General features: G+C 36.4%; 2 protein-coding genes across 4 annotated transcripts in view; one reads left to right on the top strand and one right to left on the bottom strand.

Annotated features, from left to right (window-relative positions):
* col9a2 (procollagen, type IX, alpha 2) overlaps window positions 1-1,437 on the bottom strand; it is a 23,813-nt gene extending 22,376 nt beyond the window's left edge. The window contains exon 1 of the mRNA XM_073858258.1: window positions 658-1,437. The gene's annotated coding sequence lies outside the window, so the exon portion shown is untranslated. The remainder of the gene's footprint in view (window positions 1-657) is intronic.
* Window positions 1-17,820, top strand: part of smap2 (small ArfGAP2) — a 20,875-nt gene extending 3,055 nt beyond the window's left edge. The window contains exons 1-10 of one of the 3 annotated variants that reach the window (XM_055219860.2): window positions 6,176-6,258; window positions 13,260-13,393; window positions 13,489-13,574; window positions 14,069-14,147; window positions 14,315-14,374; window positions 14,468-14,543; window positions 14,626-14,747; window positions 14,892-15,063; window positions 15,179-15,477; window positions 15,774-17,820. In XM_055219860.2, the coding sequence (XP_055075835.2) occupies window positions 6,198-6,258; window positions 13,260-13,393; window positions 13,489-13,574; window positions 14,069-14,147; window positions 14,315-14,374; window positions 14,468-14,543; window positions 14,626-14,747; window positions 14,892-15,063; window positions 15,179-15,477; window positions 15,774-15,896 (1,212 nt within the window). In that variant the 5' untranslated portion in view covers window positions 6,176-6,197 and the 3' untranslated portion in view covers window positions 15,897-17,820. Of the gene's footprint in view, window positions 1-6,175; window positions 6,259-13,259; window positions 13,394-13,488; window positions 13,575-14,068; window positions 14,148-14,314; window positions 14,375-14,467; window positions 14,544-14,625; window positions 14,748-14,891; window positions 15,064-15,178; window positions 15,478-15,773 lie in introns of those variants that run through there. The other 2 variants (XM_055219861.2, XM_055219859.2) reach the window with 2 other exon arrangements.

Genomic DNA, 17,820 nt, shown 5'->3' with positions numbered 1-17,820 from the left:
AAGACTGAATGGACCTGAAAATGTCAAATGGTGTGACCGCCAATTGCGCCAAAGAATGATAAATATTTATTTCATCCACCTTGATGGCATGTAAGCATAACCATCAAAAAAAAAAAACTTTTTAAAATACATTATTTTATTAATTATTTCTAAATATAAATTTAAATGCGTTTTTGTAATATTTGTCCTGACATATGCTGAAAACAGCTTTGTTTTCTAAATAATCTTTGACAAATTATGTAAAAATGTATGTAAAAAAAATCATATTAACCTAACCTTTCCACATTTTTTATGAATATATTTATATTTTCATTTAAAAAAAATACTAGTTACACCAATTGACACAGACCGGTAACACCACATTGACATTTTGCAATTATCCCCCAAATATTCTTTTAAAATAAAATAAAACCAGAAATGTTAGACTTGATCCTCAAAAAGAGAATGTATGCAAGTAATCTGCAAATTTATTTTGAAATTTAAATTTTTTTACATTTCAATTAACCATTCGGACATAATTAATGTCATGTCAATGACCCATTTACCAAATCTAGACACAGTTGAGCATGCAAAGGAATAAAAAACCACAAAAGCTGATTGAGTATAAACTGTGACAGCTTCTGCAATATCACCTTCAAAACCTTGCATGTTTTTTACTGTTTTGTTTGAAGTTCACATGCAATAGTTTGTACTTTCGAGTTGCGTTGCCATCAAGGAAGAAACATACAGTGCTGTATTAATCCCTGGAGTTCAATTGATGCCGATTTTCCAATGATCCAAACAGTGATGAACCTGAAATAGCAGGAACTAGCAGTCTGATTAACAAACCGTTTCTTATCTTTATGCCTGTTATCACTTGTTGTTGCCCTTTTTATTATTGTATGGGATATCTCTCTTCTTTGAAGTTTGATTATATTTGCGGATCAGGTTGTATTTAAATGGTTAAATTAAGTTTCTCTCATACGTCACTCACCTATATGCCTTCCCAGATGTATATCACTTGTATATGTATCCTTTTTCAGCTGAACACAAACTAATACTTTTATACTAAAATACAGCCATGTTATGTTGAGTTTTAAAACATTACATTCAAATGTAGCGCATGTTTCATTTCAAATTTCTTGTGCATCTCGTGTCAGTCGTCATATGTAGTTTCCTCATGAGACATGCGAGAGCAATCGTTCAGATTTCCAGTTTTGATAAAAAAAGTCCTAAATATTTAATATGTTTTAATGTATTTAAATAATGTATTTAAATTTTTCTCTTAAAAGCATTAAAAACGAATTTTGCTCCGGAGGACATGTATTAATCCACTGGAAAATATTTTAATGTGTTCACCATTTAATTACTATTTTAGAAGACTTCTAAATAAATTATTTGAAGTTTGACAAAGTAAATGACAAACATTTAGGATTGCACTATAGTTTCATTATTTGCTGAACTTTTACTTTATGCTCATTTGTAATTACACTGCAAAATAAAAATGACTTTCTTACTTCGTATTTTTGTCTTGTTTTCAGTAAATTAGGGATGCATAACGATTAATCGTAATTAATCTATAGCAGAATATATTTTTTGTTTACATCATAGGCTGTGTGTGTGAATTGTGTATAAGAACTTTGTCTAGATAAATGCACGCACATGCATGTAAGAAATGTTTACATGTGTATATACATTTGTGTATTTATGTACAATTTATATTATATATAAATATAAATACTTAATATATATAAATGTATATATTTTCTTAAAAGTATACATGCATGTGTGCATATTTATATATACATAATTATTATACACAGTTCACACACATATATGATGTAAACCAAAACTTTTATTCTGCTATAGATTAATCATGATTAATCAATATGGATCCCTAGTAGAAAAATCTAAAAATTCTTAAATTAAGATGCTTTTTTGAAGAGTAAAATGACCAAAGAAAATAAGTCTAGCTTTAGACAATAAAATATAAAATATAAGTGAAATTGTGGTTAACACAAGCAAAAATATTTGCCAACGGGGTGAGAAAAAAATCTTAAAATAAGTTTACTTTTAATAGATATAGAACATTTTAATAGATATATTTTTAATAGATAAGCAGATATTTTTGCTCGTTTCAAGCGCACATTCACTTAAATTGTATATGTTTGTCTAAAAATCAAACAGATTTTCTTAGGTTATTTTGCTTGTCAAGAAAAAGCATCTTAATTTAAGAATGTTTAGATATTTCTACTAAAACAAGACAAAATACTAAGCAAGAAAGTAATTTTTGCAGTGTAGGAAGTTATTTTACCTTTTCTCACAGAACAGAACACCTTGGTATGAAGCTCATTTGCATTCTCATGCTCTCTGGTTGTCATGGAGATGGATCACTGTTGAAGCAAGAGAGAGGATTGAGGATGTTATGTGAGCGGACACAATGACTGTCCCTTACATGCCCTCTCAGTCTCCCAGTGAGGGACCAAAGTGCCTTTAAACCCTCATTTACAGCTGTTAAATATCATATAAAATCACTTGTGTGTGAATAAGAGAAATAAAAAGGGGTAGCTGCATGACCAATATTTATTGCTCTTTATGAGATGAGTAATTTTATAACATTTAAAATGTGAAGTGTATTATGATGCTAATATAGCATAGTTATGCTTACTGTAAATAACAAAGGGAAATATAAAGTAGTTACACAAAATTCATATAAGCAAGAAAACCATCATGTTGAAAGTTTAATGTATTCCCAAAGGTTTTCTTGTAATGTTTTTGTTCATTTTCTGTTTCAGATTATGCAGGGTCATGTGCTAGAAGCATCACTATAACTGTAAAATTTGCATGTTACCCTGCAGATATTTCTAGTAACGTTTGCAAACAGAGAACTAAGGATAAGGCTTTTATTCAGATGGCTCCCACATGATGTGCTTCTCTCGGGGCAGATTTATGTGTCCAGTGTCCAAGTATTGTAGTGAACTCTGTGACTTGTGCCCAGTGTCCACACTATTGGAAACATTAATGCAGTTAATATTTTAACGCTGTGATCTGTAGGAGTAATTCAAGCACTGCAAGAGATCGGTTATGTTAAGGGTGCTAAATAAAATGATATATTATTATTACCAATGGTGTGTCCATTTGCAGCCAGCTTTTATGTGTAGTGCAAGGGAGTATCAAGAGGGTTAAGGCCTCTGCTAATGGGATGCATCGTAACTGTTCCCGATTTCCAGGTGTTCTGTCTGTTTGGAAATTAGCATCGAGTCCACTGCAGTCCTGATGTTTACTGAGACAATAGCATGACAAAAGAGACTTCATGTTTAATTTAAAACAAGGTCAGTGTTTATAAAATTTCCTTTTGAATAAGCTGCTCTGAGTGTGGTTTTGGACTCATTTCATGTCCTTTGGATATTTTGGGATGGGAGAAACTCCAAAGTTTTTAAGTGGCAGTCTGTTAAGCTAAGAATCATTCAATCTAGTTTTTGAAATTGGTTCTTTGGTTCAAGACCCACTATTTAGCACTTCAGATAGTCTTGTTGTTAGTCATGTGACATGTTGTTAATGCATTGCATATAACAAACAAATAGGCCTATATGTTTGGATACTGTTGTGTGAGTGATAGGGTAACAAAATCTAATCAAAGTATGAGTAATTTTATATCAGTGGTACACTGTCAGAAGAAAATGGCCAAAAATTGTCCCAAGCTATCACCCATTAGAAAGGTCCTAATGTACCAGAAATGTATATGTATACCAGGATGTATACATTTGGTACCAATATGTACCTTGGAGATACTAATATGAAAAATTTAAGTGCAAAAGTGTACTAAAGGGTACCGCCCCAGTGACAGACCATTTCTTGACCATTTTTTGACAAATTTCTGAGATGGTTCTCACTGCGAAACACAACATCCAGGGGGCGAGGTTGGATCTAGATCCAACTCCTCCCAATTTATATACTTTGTTCCGCCAAATGAACCAGTATATTTGCGTTGTTGCAGCCCGCAATTAGTTGCAACCTGTGGTCGCCAACGTTTGCTCTTATCAATTTAAGTGTACGTTTGATCAATATAGTCGAGAAAGATTAATAATTTAGAAAGTATCACAGTTAGGTGTAAGGGGAGAGGTAAGGACACGTTCCTGACAGTGTGATATCACTGAAGGGATTTATTTGTACATTATCCCACTTATTACACAGCTATTCCTATATGAGTAAATATAAAAACAAATTAATTTGATATCTTTTATCAGCAAATTTAAAAAAAGTAAACCAACAACGAGGGAAACCTGTTTCCTATTGGCTGTGTAAGCAAAGACGCGTTAAAAGATGTTCAAAGTCCATAACATGCCATAACCTATATATTTTAATAATTATGCATATTTATACTGTACACAATAAAAAAATTCTGTAGAAATTACAATGTTATTGCAGCTGGGTTGCCGGTAATTTACCGTATATTTAAATGTATGTTATTTACTGGCAAGAGTTTGTTCAAAGTTAAATAAATTGTAAATATTAACAAGTCTTTATCTTTACAGAATAAAACTATACAATAACAGCCTCATGCAAAGCATTCTGGGAACCAGAAATCATCATCACCCTTTTTCTGTTTTTTGCTTCAGATTTTGTTTCCCAGAATGTTTTGCTTGATGCTGTTTTTTAGTTTTACTCTGTAAAGACAAAGACTTGTAAATGTTTAATGTTCATTTAACTTTGAACAAAATGTTTCCAGTAAATAACATGAATTGAAATCTACGGTAAGTTACCGGCAACCCAGCTGCAATTTCTATGGAATTTTTTTTACAGTGTATCCATTCATAGGTCTTAGGGCCCTATAAAATCCGTTTTATTTTTTCCCAAATTCTGTTTTCCCCATTTTAATTTTTGGCAATTATATTTTTTACCCTTTACTTTTATTTTAGTCATAAAAAGACTTTAATGTTAATGATTAAAATGTAAATGATTTGGGGAAAAACTGGATAACAGGATTACTTAAAGATATAAAAGATGCATTTACACACGCACATACACACACAACTCAATTCAATGCATTGTTTAGTGTTGTTGCAGGAGGCTACAACAAGGTGTCAAAGCAGTGGTGCCTTCAGAAGTGCCTTAAACACATCAATCCAGCGGAACGCGGTCCATATTTTATACACAATCGCTTGAAATGCATATAACTTTACAAACATACACAGGATAGTGATCTGACTTAGGACAGCATGAGCACGCATTTTATTCAAAATATCTAAAATTCCGCAAAATTCCACGTTAATACTAGATTCCGTGTTAATTAGCCAATTCTGCGATTCCGTCCGCGATTCCATGATCGCGGAAATTATAGGGCCCTATTAAACTGCATGTGGTAAGATTACTCGTAGGCTTACCCGAAATGTTTTACTCCAAAACATTATAGCAAAAAACTTACATTTCAAACTAAAGGCACTACTTTTATTGTAGTCATAAGTAAAGTTCGTTTTATGTCAAAAGAATAACTTAATTTAGTTACGACTTAATGCGGAAATGGTAACGCAGCAACACGTGTATGACGTGTCTTGTGGTAAAACGGCCGACCAATGGGATCTCTGGATCTGGATCCAGCTTCGCCCCTGGATCTGAATCCAACCCCGCCCCCTGGATATCGTGTTCTGCAGTGAGGCGCTACTGATTTTTTTCTAACAATGTACCATATATCATGATTTCATGATCCACAGAAATTAGGTTACTTGGAAAATAACTACATTTTGATTGCTTAATTCAAACAATTAAATCACCATGTTTTATAATCTATTAATTTTAATATGAATGAATGGCCTTTTATTACATTTTTTATTTACGGAAATTAGTAAATGCAAATCCTGTAAGGATATTCATAACAAATGAAAGATAACTCTGGTATCAGTGCATATTTTACACCTAAAACTTAAACTTCTCATGGGTTCCAGACAGAATCTGTAAACGGCTCTTTAATATTATTTGGATAGAATGATTTTATTAAAAGTTCAGAAATAGACGAAACTGTGAGGCATATAAAATGGATAGTTTGACTTAAAATATAACTAGATGACCCACTTTGTTAAAAATCCTACCATCACACTACTGAAGGGAATGTAAATCTTTTCAGTTTTGTGTGCTTTATAAAGTGTGTTTACATTCTGTGTTTGTGTGACAGCCGGTGTTTGTTCAGTACACACACTAAATAGCAGGTCCAACCAAAGTCCATGTTTTGGTTCTCTCCGTGGCTTTTTTATTGTCTCTTGTTGGATACATTTAACATTTTGGGTGAGCTATAGCAATTTCATCTGTATGTGTAAAAGATACTAGCCCGTGGGTTATCCTTTAATCTCTATCTGTGAAGGTTCTTGTGGATTCCACTTCTCCTCAGAAGTTCAAAATAAGGTTAAGAAGGTTGTGAAGCAGGCAGGTTAACATCAGTCTGGAAAGGTTATGCTGCGCTATTTTTAATGATTTTTCCTGCAAGCATTTTGGTCTAACTTCCTCGCAGAAGAATCCTTCATGTTTTTTGATTTTGGTGCACTCCCTGCACTTGTATTTGTTTTCCATTTGTGTCAGACTACATGGCTGTCTGTAAGAGGAACAGGTTGTAGATCACGGATGGGCTGTAACAGGAACATTACAACTGCTTTATGTTGCTTGTAAATTTGCCCATAGCGATTGCAAGGGCCTTGTCAGGCTGGAGGGAAGTGTTTTAGTGTTTAGGTGGATTGACAGCGTTGCTTGGCATCTCACAAAGGGGATTTCCTGCTTTACTGGAAAGATAACATTGGCATTGATGATTGGCATAACAGCATGCAGAAAATGATGCCAACATTTAAAAAGTCAAACTCTTTTTAGTGGAGTGTGTGTGCAAAGCTAATGCCACAATGTCAGTTTGTTCTGTGTTGCTTTTGCTGTACGGTGGCTAAAGTGTTATTTCGTCTTTTTTGTAGCATTCTGGCCATGTACGTACGCACTGCAGCTAAATTCACTTAAGTTGCTACTTTGACCCATAGACTGTAAAAAAAGATGGATGTAGTGTCCGTGACGTCACCCATAGGTTTCTGAAGATCGCTTTTGAAGCCAATAGTTAGGTGGTGCCTGCCGTCGCCATCTTAGCCGCGTGTCACCGCGCATCACTTGCAAATATCTGAAAATGGGTGAAGAGGCGGGACGTGGGTGAAGTTGAGTTGGCTGGTTGCTGAAACCACGCCCGCCTAGCTCGACTCTACAGTAGTGACAGCAGTGGCAGTTCAACCGTCAGTCAAGTGGCCACAACCTTAATTATGCAGAACTTTAAAGGAATATTTTATTCTCTTTAAAGAAAAATCCAGATAATTTACTCACCACCATGTCATCCAAAATGTTGTTGTTTTTCTTTGTTTAGTGGAGAAGAAATTAAGTTTTTTGAGGAAAACATTCCAGGATTTTTCTCATTTTAATGGACTTTAATAGAGCCCAACATTTAATACTGAACTCAACACTTAACAGTTTTTTTCAACGGAGTTTCAAAGGACTATAAACGATCCCAAACGAGGCATAAGGGTCTTATCTAGCGAAAGGATTGTAATTTTTGACAAGAAAAATAAAAAATATGCTCTTTTAAACCACAACTTTTCGTCTAGGTCCGGTCCAGCGCGACCTAACGTAAATGCGTACTGACGTAGGGAGGTCACGTGTTACATATATAAAATGCAAATTTGCGGACCATTGTAAACCATAAACTGACACAAAGACATTAATTAGTATCAGTTGACATACAACAACCTAGGAACGGTCCTCTTTCAACACACATGTAAACACTGGGGCGGAGTTTCGCGTTCTTCCTCTGTGACCTCTTGACGTCATGACGTATTGCGTGGGGTCACGCTGGCGCATCACGACCGGATCTAGACGAGAGGTTGTGGTTTAAAAGTGGATATTTTTTATTTTTCTTGTCAATAATGACAATCATTTCGCTAGATAAGACCCTTATGCCTCGTTTGGGATCGTTTATAGTCCTTTGAAACTCCGTTGAAAAAAACTGTTAAGTGTTGAGTTAAGTATTAAATGTTGGGCTCTATTAAAGTCCATTAAAATGAGAAAAATCCTGCAATGTTTTCCTCAAAAAACATAATTTCTTCTCCACTGAACAAAGAAAGACATCAACATTTTGGATGACATGGTGGTGAGTAAATTATCTGAATTTTTCTTTTAAGAAAATGAAATATTCCTTTAAGGCTTAATATAAATGTATCGGATGAGTTAAAAAACAATTCACCCCCCCACAGTTGTCATAAGGGCAAAAATAGCTATAGACCAAAATCACTTTTTGTACAAGGCTGTAAACATATTTTTCTGCTCTAAAGATGGGCATTTTAACATGGGGGTCTATAGGATTTTTTTTGTTGTTTTTGAAGTTTTTAGTTCATCATTGATGAGTAAACGTACCCTGTCCTTCTTTATTAAGGGCAAGCACCAGATTCACACAATTTTAGCTACATAGCATACAGTAGATACAAGATGATTCATCCAACAGTACATTTTATTCCCAACCTTAGGTAAGAGCAATAGTAATGCTTGTCATGGTAAGGACCACTAATAAACAGGTGGCTTGGCATGTGTCCCTGACTGTGGGCCTGTGTTTTCTGACTGTAACTGATGCTTCTCTATAATAAGAACCATGTTTGGATAATAAATCTTTGTGTGTGTGTGTGTGTGTTTATTTTGTGATTCATCCTGAAACCCGCAGACTCCACATGACTGTATATTACTGTATATTACAGCGTCATGTCCATCCATTGCCTGCCATCGTCATTCCATCCCCCTCTCTTTCTCTGCATGCCTGAGCTGATGTCCTCCAATAATTCCCCACAAGCTGATTACCCTTTAGCGCGCACGAGAGAGAGAGAGAGAGAGAGAGAGAGAGAGAGAGAGGAATGTTTGTAGGTGGGGAATAAATAGGTAATCTAAAGAGACCCGGAGCATTGAGGAGCTCAATGTAAATTGAGTTTCATATGGCTGGAGTGAACCAATGTGCATCCCACTGGGAATATCCCTTTCTCTTGGCTCTGAGCCATTTTGCATTATAGCCAATGCCAAATCTCGGTGACCGTGAGCATAGTGCAGACGTAAACTGAAGCCCTGGCGCTCCTTTAATGGCCAAATCATCACATTTGTAGCAGAATAAATATCAGATCTCAGATATCATTATTGGATTTTGGCTTTCTGAGCTTTTTGGTGCAAAGAAACGTTAGAAACAAGCATGCTTAGAAATAGACTTGAGTATCCAGACGTATGATTTGATATGGTACGAAGTCTTGTGCGCTTTGCAGAGTGATCTGAAGTAAAGCAGATCACTATAGACAGTTTCAGCGGGAACAGCAAAAATAAGCGGCTTTTCTGGCCCAAACTTAAGTTCCGGTAGATTTTCGGAACGACAGAGCTCCTCGAGATTAGATTATTGCTGATAACAGTCAAAATAAATAACGTAAATTACTACCAAATCGTAGCCAAAGCGTATCAACTACACTGAGCTAACATTAATGTGTAAAATGAATGTATTCAATGTTAGATATAGATCCTTGAATTCTTGCCCTGGCTGCCAAGCCTCTCTTCGCACTGCGGTGATCCATGCTCGGCGTCTCCCCTCGTCTTTTGGAATCCGAAACAGGTTTTTGTTCAAGAGGTCAGTTTAGCCACTAGCCAGACCGATAAACTAACACAGACCGGAAAATAACTTTGTAACTGGGGCGACGCATGTTCATCCACCATCCAGCATAAGACAAAAGCGTCTGGCTGACATGTAAAGCAAAAAACTAAAATAGACAAAAATACAATAATATTATGCTTACAAGTGCACCTACTGTCCGATTCACGTTTTAAAATTTCCTTTGGTGTGTAAGTGTGCATTAGTACATGTTAACAATATGTAAAAGGTACAAACCCCAAAGTAAACGATGACGCGAGTTATCGTCTCCAACGTAAATCTCTTTTCTTGGACAAAAACAAACACACGGATTGTAGGCAACAGTTTACTTCCTGGGATTGGTGATGTAGACAAGACCGACATTATCATAATTCCTCCCGATTCGGACTCAGCCCATAAGTTAAAGGAATAGTCTACTCATTTTCAATATTAAAATATGTTATTACCTTAACTAAGAATTGTTGATACATCCCTCTATCATCTGTGTGCGTGCACGTAAGCGCTGGAGCGCGCTGCGATGCTTCGATAGCATTTAGCTTAGCCCCATTCATTCAATGGTACCATTTAGAGATAAAGTTAGAAGTGACCAAACACATCAACGTTTTTCCTATTTAAGACGAGTAGTTATACGAGCAAGTTTGGTGGTACAAAATAAAACGTAGCGCTTTTCTAATCGGATTTAAAAGAGGAACTATATTTTATGGCGTAATAGCACTTTTGGGAGTACTTCGACTCGCCTGAAAAGTCCGCTCCCCTTCTCCCTCTCATAATGGGAGAGGGAGGGTGTTACTGCGCCGAGTCGAAGTACTCCCAAAAGTGCTATAACGCCATAAAATATAGTTCCTCTTTTAAATCCGCTTAGAAAAGCGCTACGTTTTATTTTGTACCACCAAACTTGCTCGTATAACTACTCGTCTTAAATAGGAAAAACGTTGATGTGTTTGGTCACTTCTAACTTTATCTCTAAATGGTACCATTGAATGAATGGGGCTAAGCTAAATGCTGTTGAAGTGTCACAGCGCGCTTCAGCGCTTACGTGCACGCACACAGAAGATAGAGGGATGTATCAACAATTCTTAGTTAAGGTAATAACAAATTTTAATATTGAAAATGAGTAGACTATTCCTTTAACTCCTGTTAGCAACCGAATCTTTCAAACATGGTAATGAGCGTCACATTTCCGGCAGACGTCAGAGGTATTCAGGCCAATCACAACATACAGATTAGCTGGCCAATCAGGGACACAGAGCTTTTCAAATCCGTGCGTTTCAGGAAGATGGAGCTACAAAAATGTACGGTAAATGGAAAATAATGTGTTTTTTAACCATAAACCACGCGAAGACATTGTATTATACCAAATACACAAAATAAAGTTTTTTAACAATGAAATATGTGCTCTTTAAACAAATAATCTGATTTCACTTTTGATTAACCACGTACAATTAACTATTTCTCATATTTTTAACCGGTCCTTTAAACTATTTTGTTCAGCAGAGGACTGATAAAAATCCGACCATCAGTTTTGTTTTCCATTTTCATTGCATTTATGCATTTGTTATGCTTTTATTTGGTGCATTCAATTTGTAATTTTTTTTTCAGTATGTGTGTTTCCTAGAATCAAACCCTTAACCTTTGCATGGCTAACTCTATGCTTTACCAAGTGAGCTCCATGCTGGAGCTTGTGTGCATTGAGCAGACATATTGTACAGTATTGTTCTGAAGTTGACATTAGATTCAGATGAAATAAGCACAGCGAGGATTGTTAACAGCAGGTATGACCGTTTCTAAGAGCTTTGTGCTGGCTAGCAATTAAGCAGAAATGTTGCCACAACAATTCTTGTAAAGTGACGTCATATCATGAATCTAAATCAGGACTTGATGTGGTGCTGCCACCTGTCAGCCTAAATCTAGTACTGCAATATTATGGCTTTAACTTCATGTCTTCATAAAGGACAGTTACATAATGTGAAAAAATGGTTTCCCACCATTGGTGTTCAGTGCACTTTCAAGTTACTTTTGTTAAAGGGATTGTGTGCTTGTGTTTCCATACATGTGTGATTTAAGAGCAGAGGAGAAACTACAGACGCTGCAGGGGCTGGTGGGTGTTATCAGCATTGTGCAACGTGTCCACTAGTAGGCCCGAACTGGATTAGTCATTGTAGTTGTGTGAAGCCGCTTATTTTCTCTTCTAATGCCAAGTAAGAGAATGTAAATATCACTTCTGAACAGGTTTTGACAAACACTAGCGCTCCCTCTATCTCTTCCTGCCTTCTGTTTAGATGTTTCTGTCTATTCTCTCATTCGCTGAATCATTTAATTGCTTTTGACAGAGATGAGCACAATTCAGAATTTAACAACCGGCTTTATTTCCATTGATGATTACCACAGGATGCAGAATTGGAGTTCGGAATAACAGGAAAGAGGAATTCACTGGATGAATTTCAATAGTGATTTATTATACAGCAGCAAATGTCCAGCGCTTTTTCAGATCACTTGATCAAAGTGAAATATTGATAACAAAATATAAAATTGGTTGATTTGTCATTTAATTTTACATTCTTAAGTTCAAAATCTAGTTTTCTGCATTCTGTTTGTATTTATATACAGTACTGTGCAAAAGTCTTAGGCCACCACCAACAGACTTGTTGTTTTAGCATGTAGTTTTAATGTCCATCCATATTTATTTTTCAATCTATTTTATTAAGATAAAAACAGAAAATACAGGAAATATGAACAAAAAAATAAAAAATTACATTTTCAGGACTAAATGTCTTCTTTAGGTATCGTCTGTGTTTAGTGTGACCTCTCTTGGCACTAAACACATCTTGAGCGTTTTTGAGCAGGATGAAGTAAAAAGACTAATTTCTTAACGTAGCGCTTTTCTAAGCGGATTTAAAAGAGGAACTATATTTTATGGCGTAATAGCACTTTTGGGAGTACTTCGACTCCCCTGAAAAGTCCTCTCCCCTTCTCACTCTCATAATGGGAGAGGGAGGGTGTTACTGCGCCGAGTCAAAGTACTCCCAAAAGTGCTATTACGCCATAAAATATAGTTCCTCTTTTAAATCCGCTTAGAAAAGTGCTACGTTTTATTTTGTACCACCAAACTTGCTCGTATAACTACTCGTCTTAAATAGGAAAAACGTTGATGTGTTTGGTCACTTCTAACTTTATCTGTAAATGGTACAATTGAATGAATGGGGCTAAGCTAAATGCTATCGAAGCGTCGCAGCGCGCTCTAGCGCTTACGTGCACGCACACAGATGATAGAGGGATGTATCAACAGTTCTTAGTTAAGGTAATAACATATTTTAATATTGAAAATGAGTAGACTATTCCTTTAAGTGGAAGGGGAGTTTACCCTAATAACTTGACACATCAGTTTACATTTTTATACAGTTTTTAATACTATATACACATTTACTGTTTTTTATGTATTCTATTAAAGAGACCGAGAAACAATTATATATTATCACTATAACATTGCAAAAACAACAAATCTAATTCTGGCATGGTGGCCTAAGACTTATGCACAGTACTGCATTATATATTTATACTTTTTACTCTAATGTCTTCCTGTTTTTTTCCGAACCATCAGGTCCCAGGTGGGCATCTTGGAATCTTGGCATCTTCATCTGTATCCGCTGCGCAGGAATCCATCGGAATCTTGGCGTTCACATATCACGAGTTAAATCTGTAAACCTGGACCAGTGGACTCATGAACAGATACTGGTAATTTTTTTTAAGGCTTAGTTTTTCATTGTTTCACTGTGATTTTAAGTAGATGATTGACAGTGTGTTTAAATGTCTGTTTTGCATGTGCACAGTCTGTACAGGAGATGGGGAACGCCAAAGCTCGGCGGCTATATGAGGCTTTTTTACCAGAGTGCTTTCAGCGTCCAGAGACAGACCAGTATCCTTGAACACGTGTTTATTGTTGAGTCAATATCTTAAATGGAAAAATATCATGAAAATCTGACTTTTTATATTGTTAAGTGCTATAATTGGGTCCCCAGTGCTCCTATGAACCTAGAAAATATGATAAAGATAAACCCAGTAACTTATTTTTGGTAAACCACTCTCTGCAAGCATGGGAAAAAATAGGTAATTGAAATTTGGCTCCCCTTGTGATGTCAGAAGGGGATAATACCACCCCTTAATCTATCCAACCACAGCATTGCCATTTAGTGCAGAGATGGTGGTTTGCATTTAAAAGGAAACACACCAAAACGGCACATTTTTAACGTGCTATAATAAATGATCGATATGATATTTTGAGCTAAAAATTCACATACGCACTCTGGGGACACCAAATACTTATTTGACATCTTAAAAAAGTCTTGTGAAATGTCCCCCTTTAAATTATTCTTCTCTATAAATGAAGTTTCCTTAAGCGCTGCCGTTCAGAGCTGCTGAGAATTTTATACGGGACAAATATGATAGAAAGAAATATATGGATAAATGCATTGATATTCAGTCCTTTAGGGTGAGTTAAGAGCATTTAAAATTCACTTTAAAATCATCACTTTGTAAAAGAGGTTGCATTAACCGAAAATGTTCCAGATTATTTTTAGCAGTGATGGAAAAGTCACTTTGCCTCTGCTTTGTAATGTCGTAAAATCAGTTGAGTGATTGATTTTCTTTTGTTTATAGAAAGAGAAAAGTGAGACTGTGACAAAAGAGGCTCCTGTTGTTTTTGAAAAGATGAAGCTGGTGGGTTTTGCTTTTGCATTAGTTTAATATTAAAGTTTAAAATGTAACTCCTTCATCATAGTTTGAGAAAAATTGTTTTTTGTGCTTTTGCAGAAAAAAGATGAGTCGCAACAATTTAAAAACACTCCAAAGAAACAGTCACAGTCTGTCAATGACCTGTTAGGTCTAGGTAACATTCTCCTAATACACGACTGCATAAAATACACACTGATTTAATTACACTACAATATAGATACATAACTCTTTCCCAGATGCCCCTGCTCCTCGAACTACTGTGACCAATGGGAAGCCAAGCGCTGACCTTAGCCCCGCCCTCGACCTCTTCAGCTCTCTGCCTGCTGCTGCCACCAGTTCAAACTCATCCAAGAGCACGGTAAACCAATGTTTATCTAAAAAACATTATTAAACACTAAATTTAATTTAACAAAAAAGAATATCAGTAGATCGGGCATTAGAGAACAGCAGTGATGTGACCTGACCCCAAATTTGAGCATCTGACTGTATGTTTCTTATGCAGCCCAGCTCAGGGTCCATGCCCACTGGACGGGTAGCAGCATCAGTCCCTGATAACCTCAGCCTGTTCCTTGACCCATCTACCAAAAGCGAGGACAGCGGAAAGAAGATGTCCAAAGACTCAATCCTGTCCCTGTACAGTAGTGCAACTCCACAAACAAACATGGCTGCTCATGGTAAGATAAGAAAGATGCCAATTTAAAAATGACTTGCATGCAAAGGTCATAGGTTTGATCTTTGAATTTTAATGTAATGTAATGTAATGCAATGCCATGTTTGTTCATGTTACAGCTGGCATGTACATGGGTGCAACCCAGATGGCCTACGTTCCTGCTGCGGGTTATGGCCAATACCAGGCCCTAGGTGCCCAGCAGGGTATGATGGGACCTGTGATTGCTCCACAGATGAATGTACTGGGACAAACAGGTGTCATGCCGCAAACAGGAGTGGCGCCAGCTCCTCCCTACATGGCAGGGGTGCAGGGGGGCGTGATGGGAATGCAGAACTGTATGATGGGAGGCATGCCGGCAGTTCCTCAGCAGCCATATGGAATACAGCAGGCTCAACAGCTGCAGTGGAATATCAGCCAGGTAACATCGCCAAAACCAGGAGCTACGTGCCGACAGATCAGACTGTTTTGATTTTAACTCGAAATGCAATGTGTGTATAGGTGTTCAGTGCATTAGCAGTGCAGAGGATGTGGGTTCCAGGCAACACAGATACAGAATAAAATATGTAGATTGCCAAATGCATAAATATATTTTTGTCTGTTTATCATATATGAACAACATACCTGTATATGCATATCAAATATAAACAGCATGAAAATGAATGTTCATGTTGTTAATATTTTTGGTAAAATATTTGAATTATTTTCCTCTCACAGGTGACTCAACACATGGCAGGAGTGAATCTCTACGGTGCCAATAACGTGAGTTACGGGCAGCCCATGAGCGGGGCATCCGCTCCTGCTTCAAATCAAATGCTCGGGTCACATGTATGGAAGTGATGATGTCATAGAGAGAGAGAGACATGGATTGGCACAGTCATTGTCCGACAGCAGAAGGAAGACCGATCGTGTGAGGAAAACTCTCTGAGAAGACAATTAGATGATCGCAACAGAAGCAAAGTCTCTACCTCGCTCCTTCTCAGAGCCATTTACCAGATTGTCATGTTTGGCTTTAAACAGTCATATATACTCGTATTGAGCACAGCTTTTGTTTGTGAAGCGGGTTTTACATTTCGGACGTCCTTTTGAAGTTCATTTGAATGTTCCATGCATCACGACTCCAGCATTTCTGATCAACGTGTTTTCATTGTATCCCGACAGTTAACTTGATATATGTAGTATGTATGTATGTATGTTGGCTATGGCTCTGTTCTGAAACCTAGTGAGCTGCCTACCAGGCATTATTTTAAGAGATTATAGACATGGTTTATAAAGGTTTTCTCTGAAAACATTATATAGCAGCATGTAATGTGTCCTTTACAGAAAATGCAATCCCAGAATGCATTGCCACTAGCTTAGAAGGGAAATGCATCCAAAGTTGCAGATACGAGGAGAAAAATGTTAACTTAAATTTGCTTACATTTCATTCGATACTAAAACGTATTGATGATGATGATAATAGTTTAGTGTAAATAGTTTTAAAATATGATTTATTTTTTATTTTTAGTGCTATTTATTTTAAAACTTAAGTGTTGCACTTTTGAAATCCGCAGTGATGTTGAGTTTTTGGAAAATTTAAAAATTTGATTGATTCCTGCTGATGTAAAACAATCAAAACAGTTCCTTATGAAGTTTGATGCCAGTTAGGACCCACCCTAAAATGTAGGTAGCTCATTTAGTTTGGAAACAGAGCTTTTATTCCACTTTAAGCATGCTTGCAATCATATATTTACATATTTGAATGTGCAAATAGATGAATAAATGCCATTTTTGTTTGTACGGGTCAGAACCTGTATCGTAACACTGCTTTAAGGAATAATGTCCATTACTGTGTTAATAGGTTTGGTATCCGAGGGCTTCTACAAACCTATGAATGATACTCTCATATATTTTTGCTCTTTCTAACGCGCAGGGTGCAGCTAAGTCCCTTTGACTTTGCTTTCGACACATTCGCTCTCAACTCAGGAGAATAAAAGCTTGGGAGGATGAGGGGTCTAGTATCCATATCATAGCAAAACATTTACATTCAGCCAAAGATTTAATACAGCTAGACAGTGAGCACAGATCTTCTTGTGCTCTGGTCAGTGTTTATTGTGTGAGTGCATTGAAGTTTGACCTCAAGCATTTAATGGCACCATTGATTGTATTGTGTGCTGCTTTATTCCTCATTGCTGAATGCAGAATGAACATGTGGTGGCCGCAGTTTGGATACAGACCAAATGAATGTTTTACATAGGGCAGAATTTGCCATGGCCACTGTGTGAAGTTCATCCAAAGCATTCAGCTTGGGGTTTTATTGACCATTCATACTGTCTGAGCTTCTAAAGTAACCAAACGTGATGCGGTTATGTGTTGATATTGTCACATAGAGAGCATGTTTGAAGAAACTGGGACCACTTTAAAAAAACACGACACAAGAAAAACTAAAAGTGAATTCAACCTTTAAACACCCTTATGTTGTTCTGAACTTTTATGTCTTCTGTGGAACACAGAATTAGTTTTTTTCTTTGTGTATTTACAACAATTTTAATTGAAATATATTTTTTTCTAAAAGCACTATAAATGTATTTGTTTATAAATTAACTAAACACATTCATATTTTTTTGTTAATTTTTGGGGCTTGATATGTTTCTTTTTGCTCCACAAAAGGTCATGGGCTCATAAATGATTTTAAGTATTTGATAAACTATTACCTTAAGGAAACACGCCGACTTTTTTGGGACTTTGGCTTGTTCACCGTATCCCCCAGAGTTGGATAAGTCCA

This window comes from Misgurnus anguillicaudatus, chromosome 20 (genome assembly GCF_027580225.2).
Source record: "Misgurnus anguillicaudatus chromosome 20, ASM2758022v2, whole genome shotgun sequence".
Lineage (NCBI taxonomy): Eukaryota > Metazoa > Chordata > Actinopteri > Cypriniformes > Cobitidae > Misgurnus > Misgurnus anguillicaudatus.
Note: the sequence above shows the minus strand (reverse complement) of the source record. Positions and strands in the feature narration are given on the sequence as shown.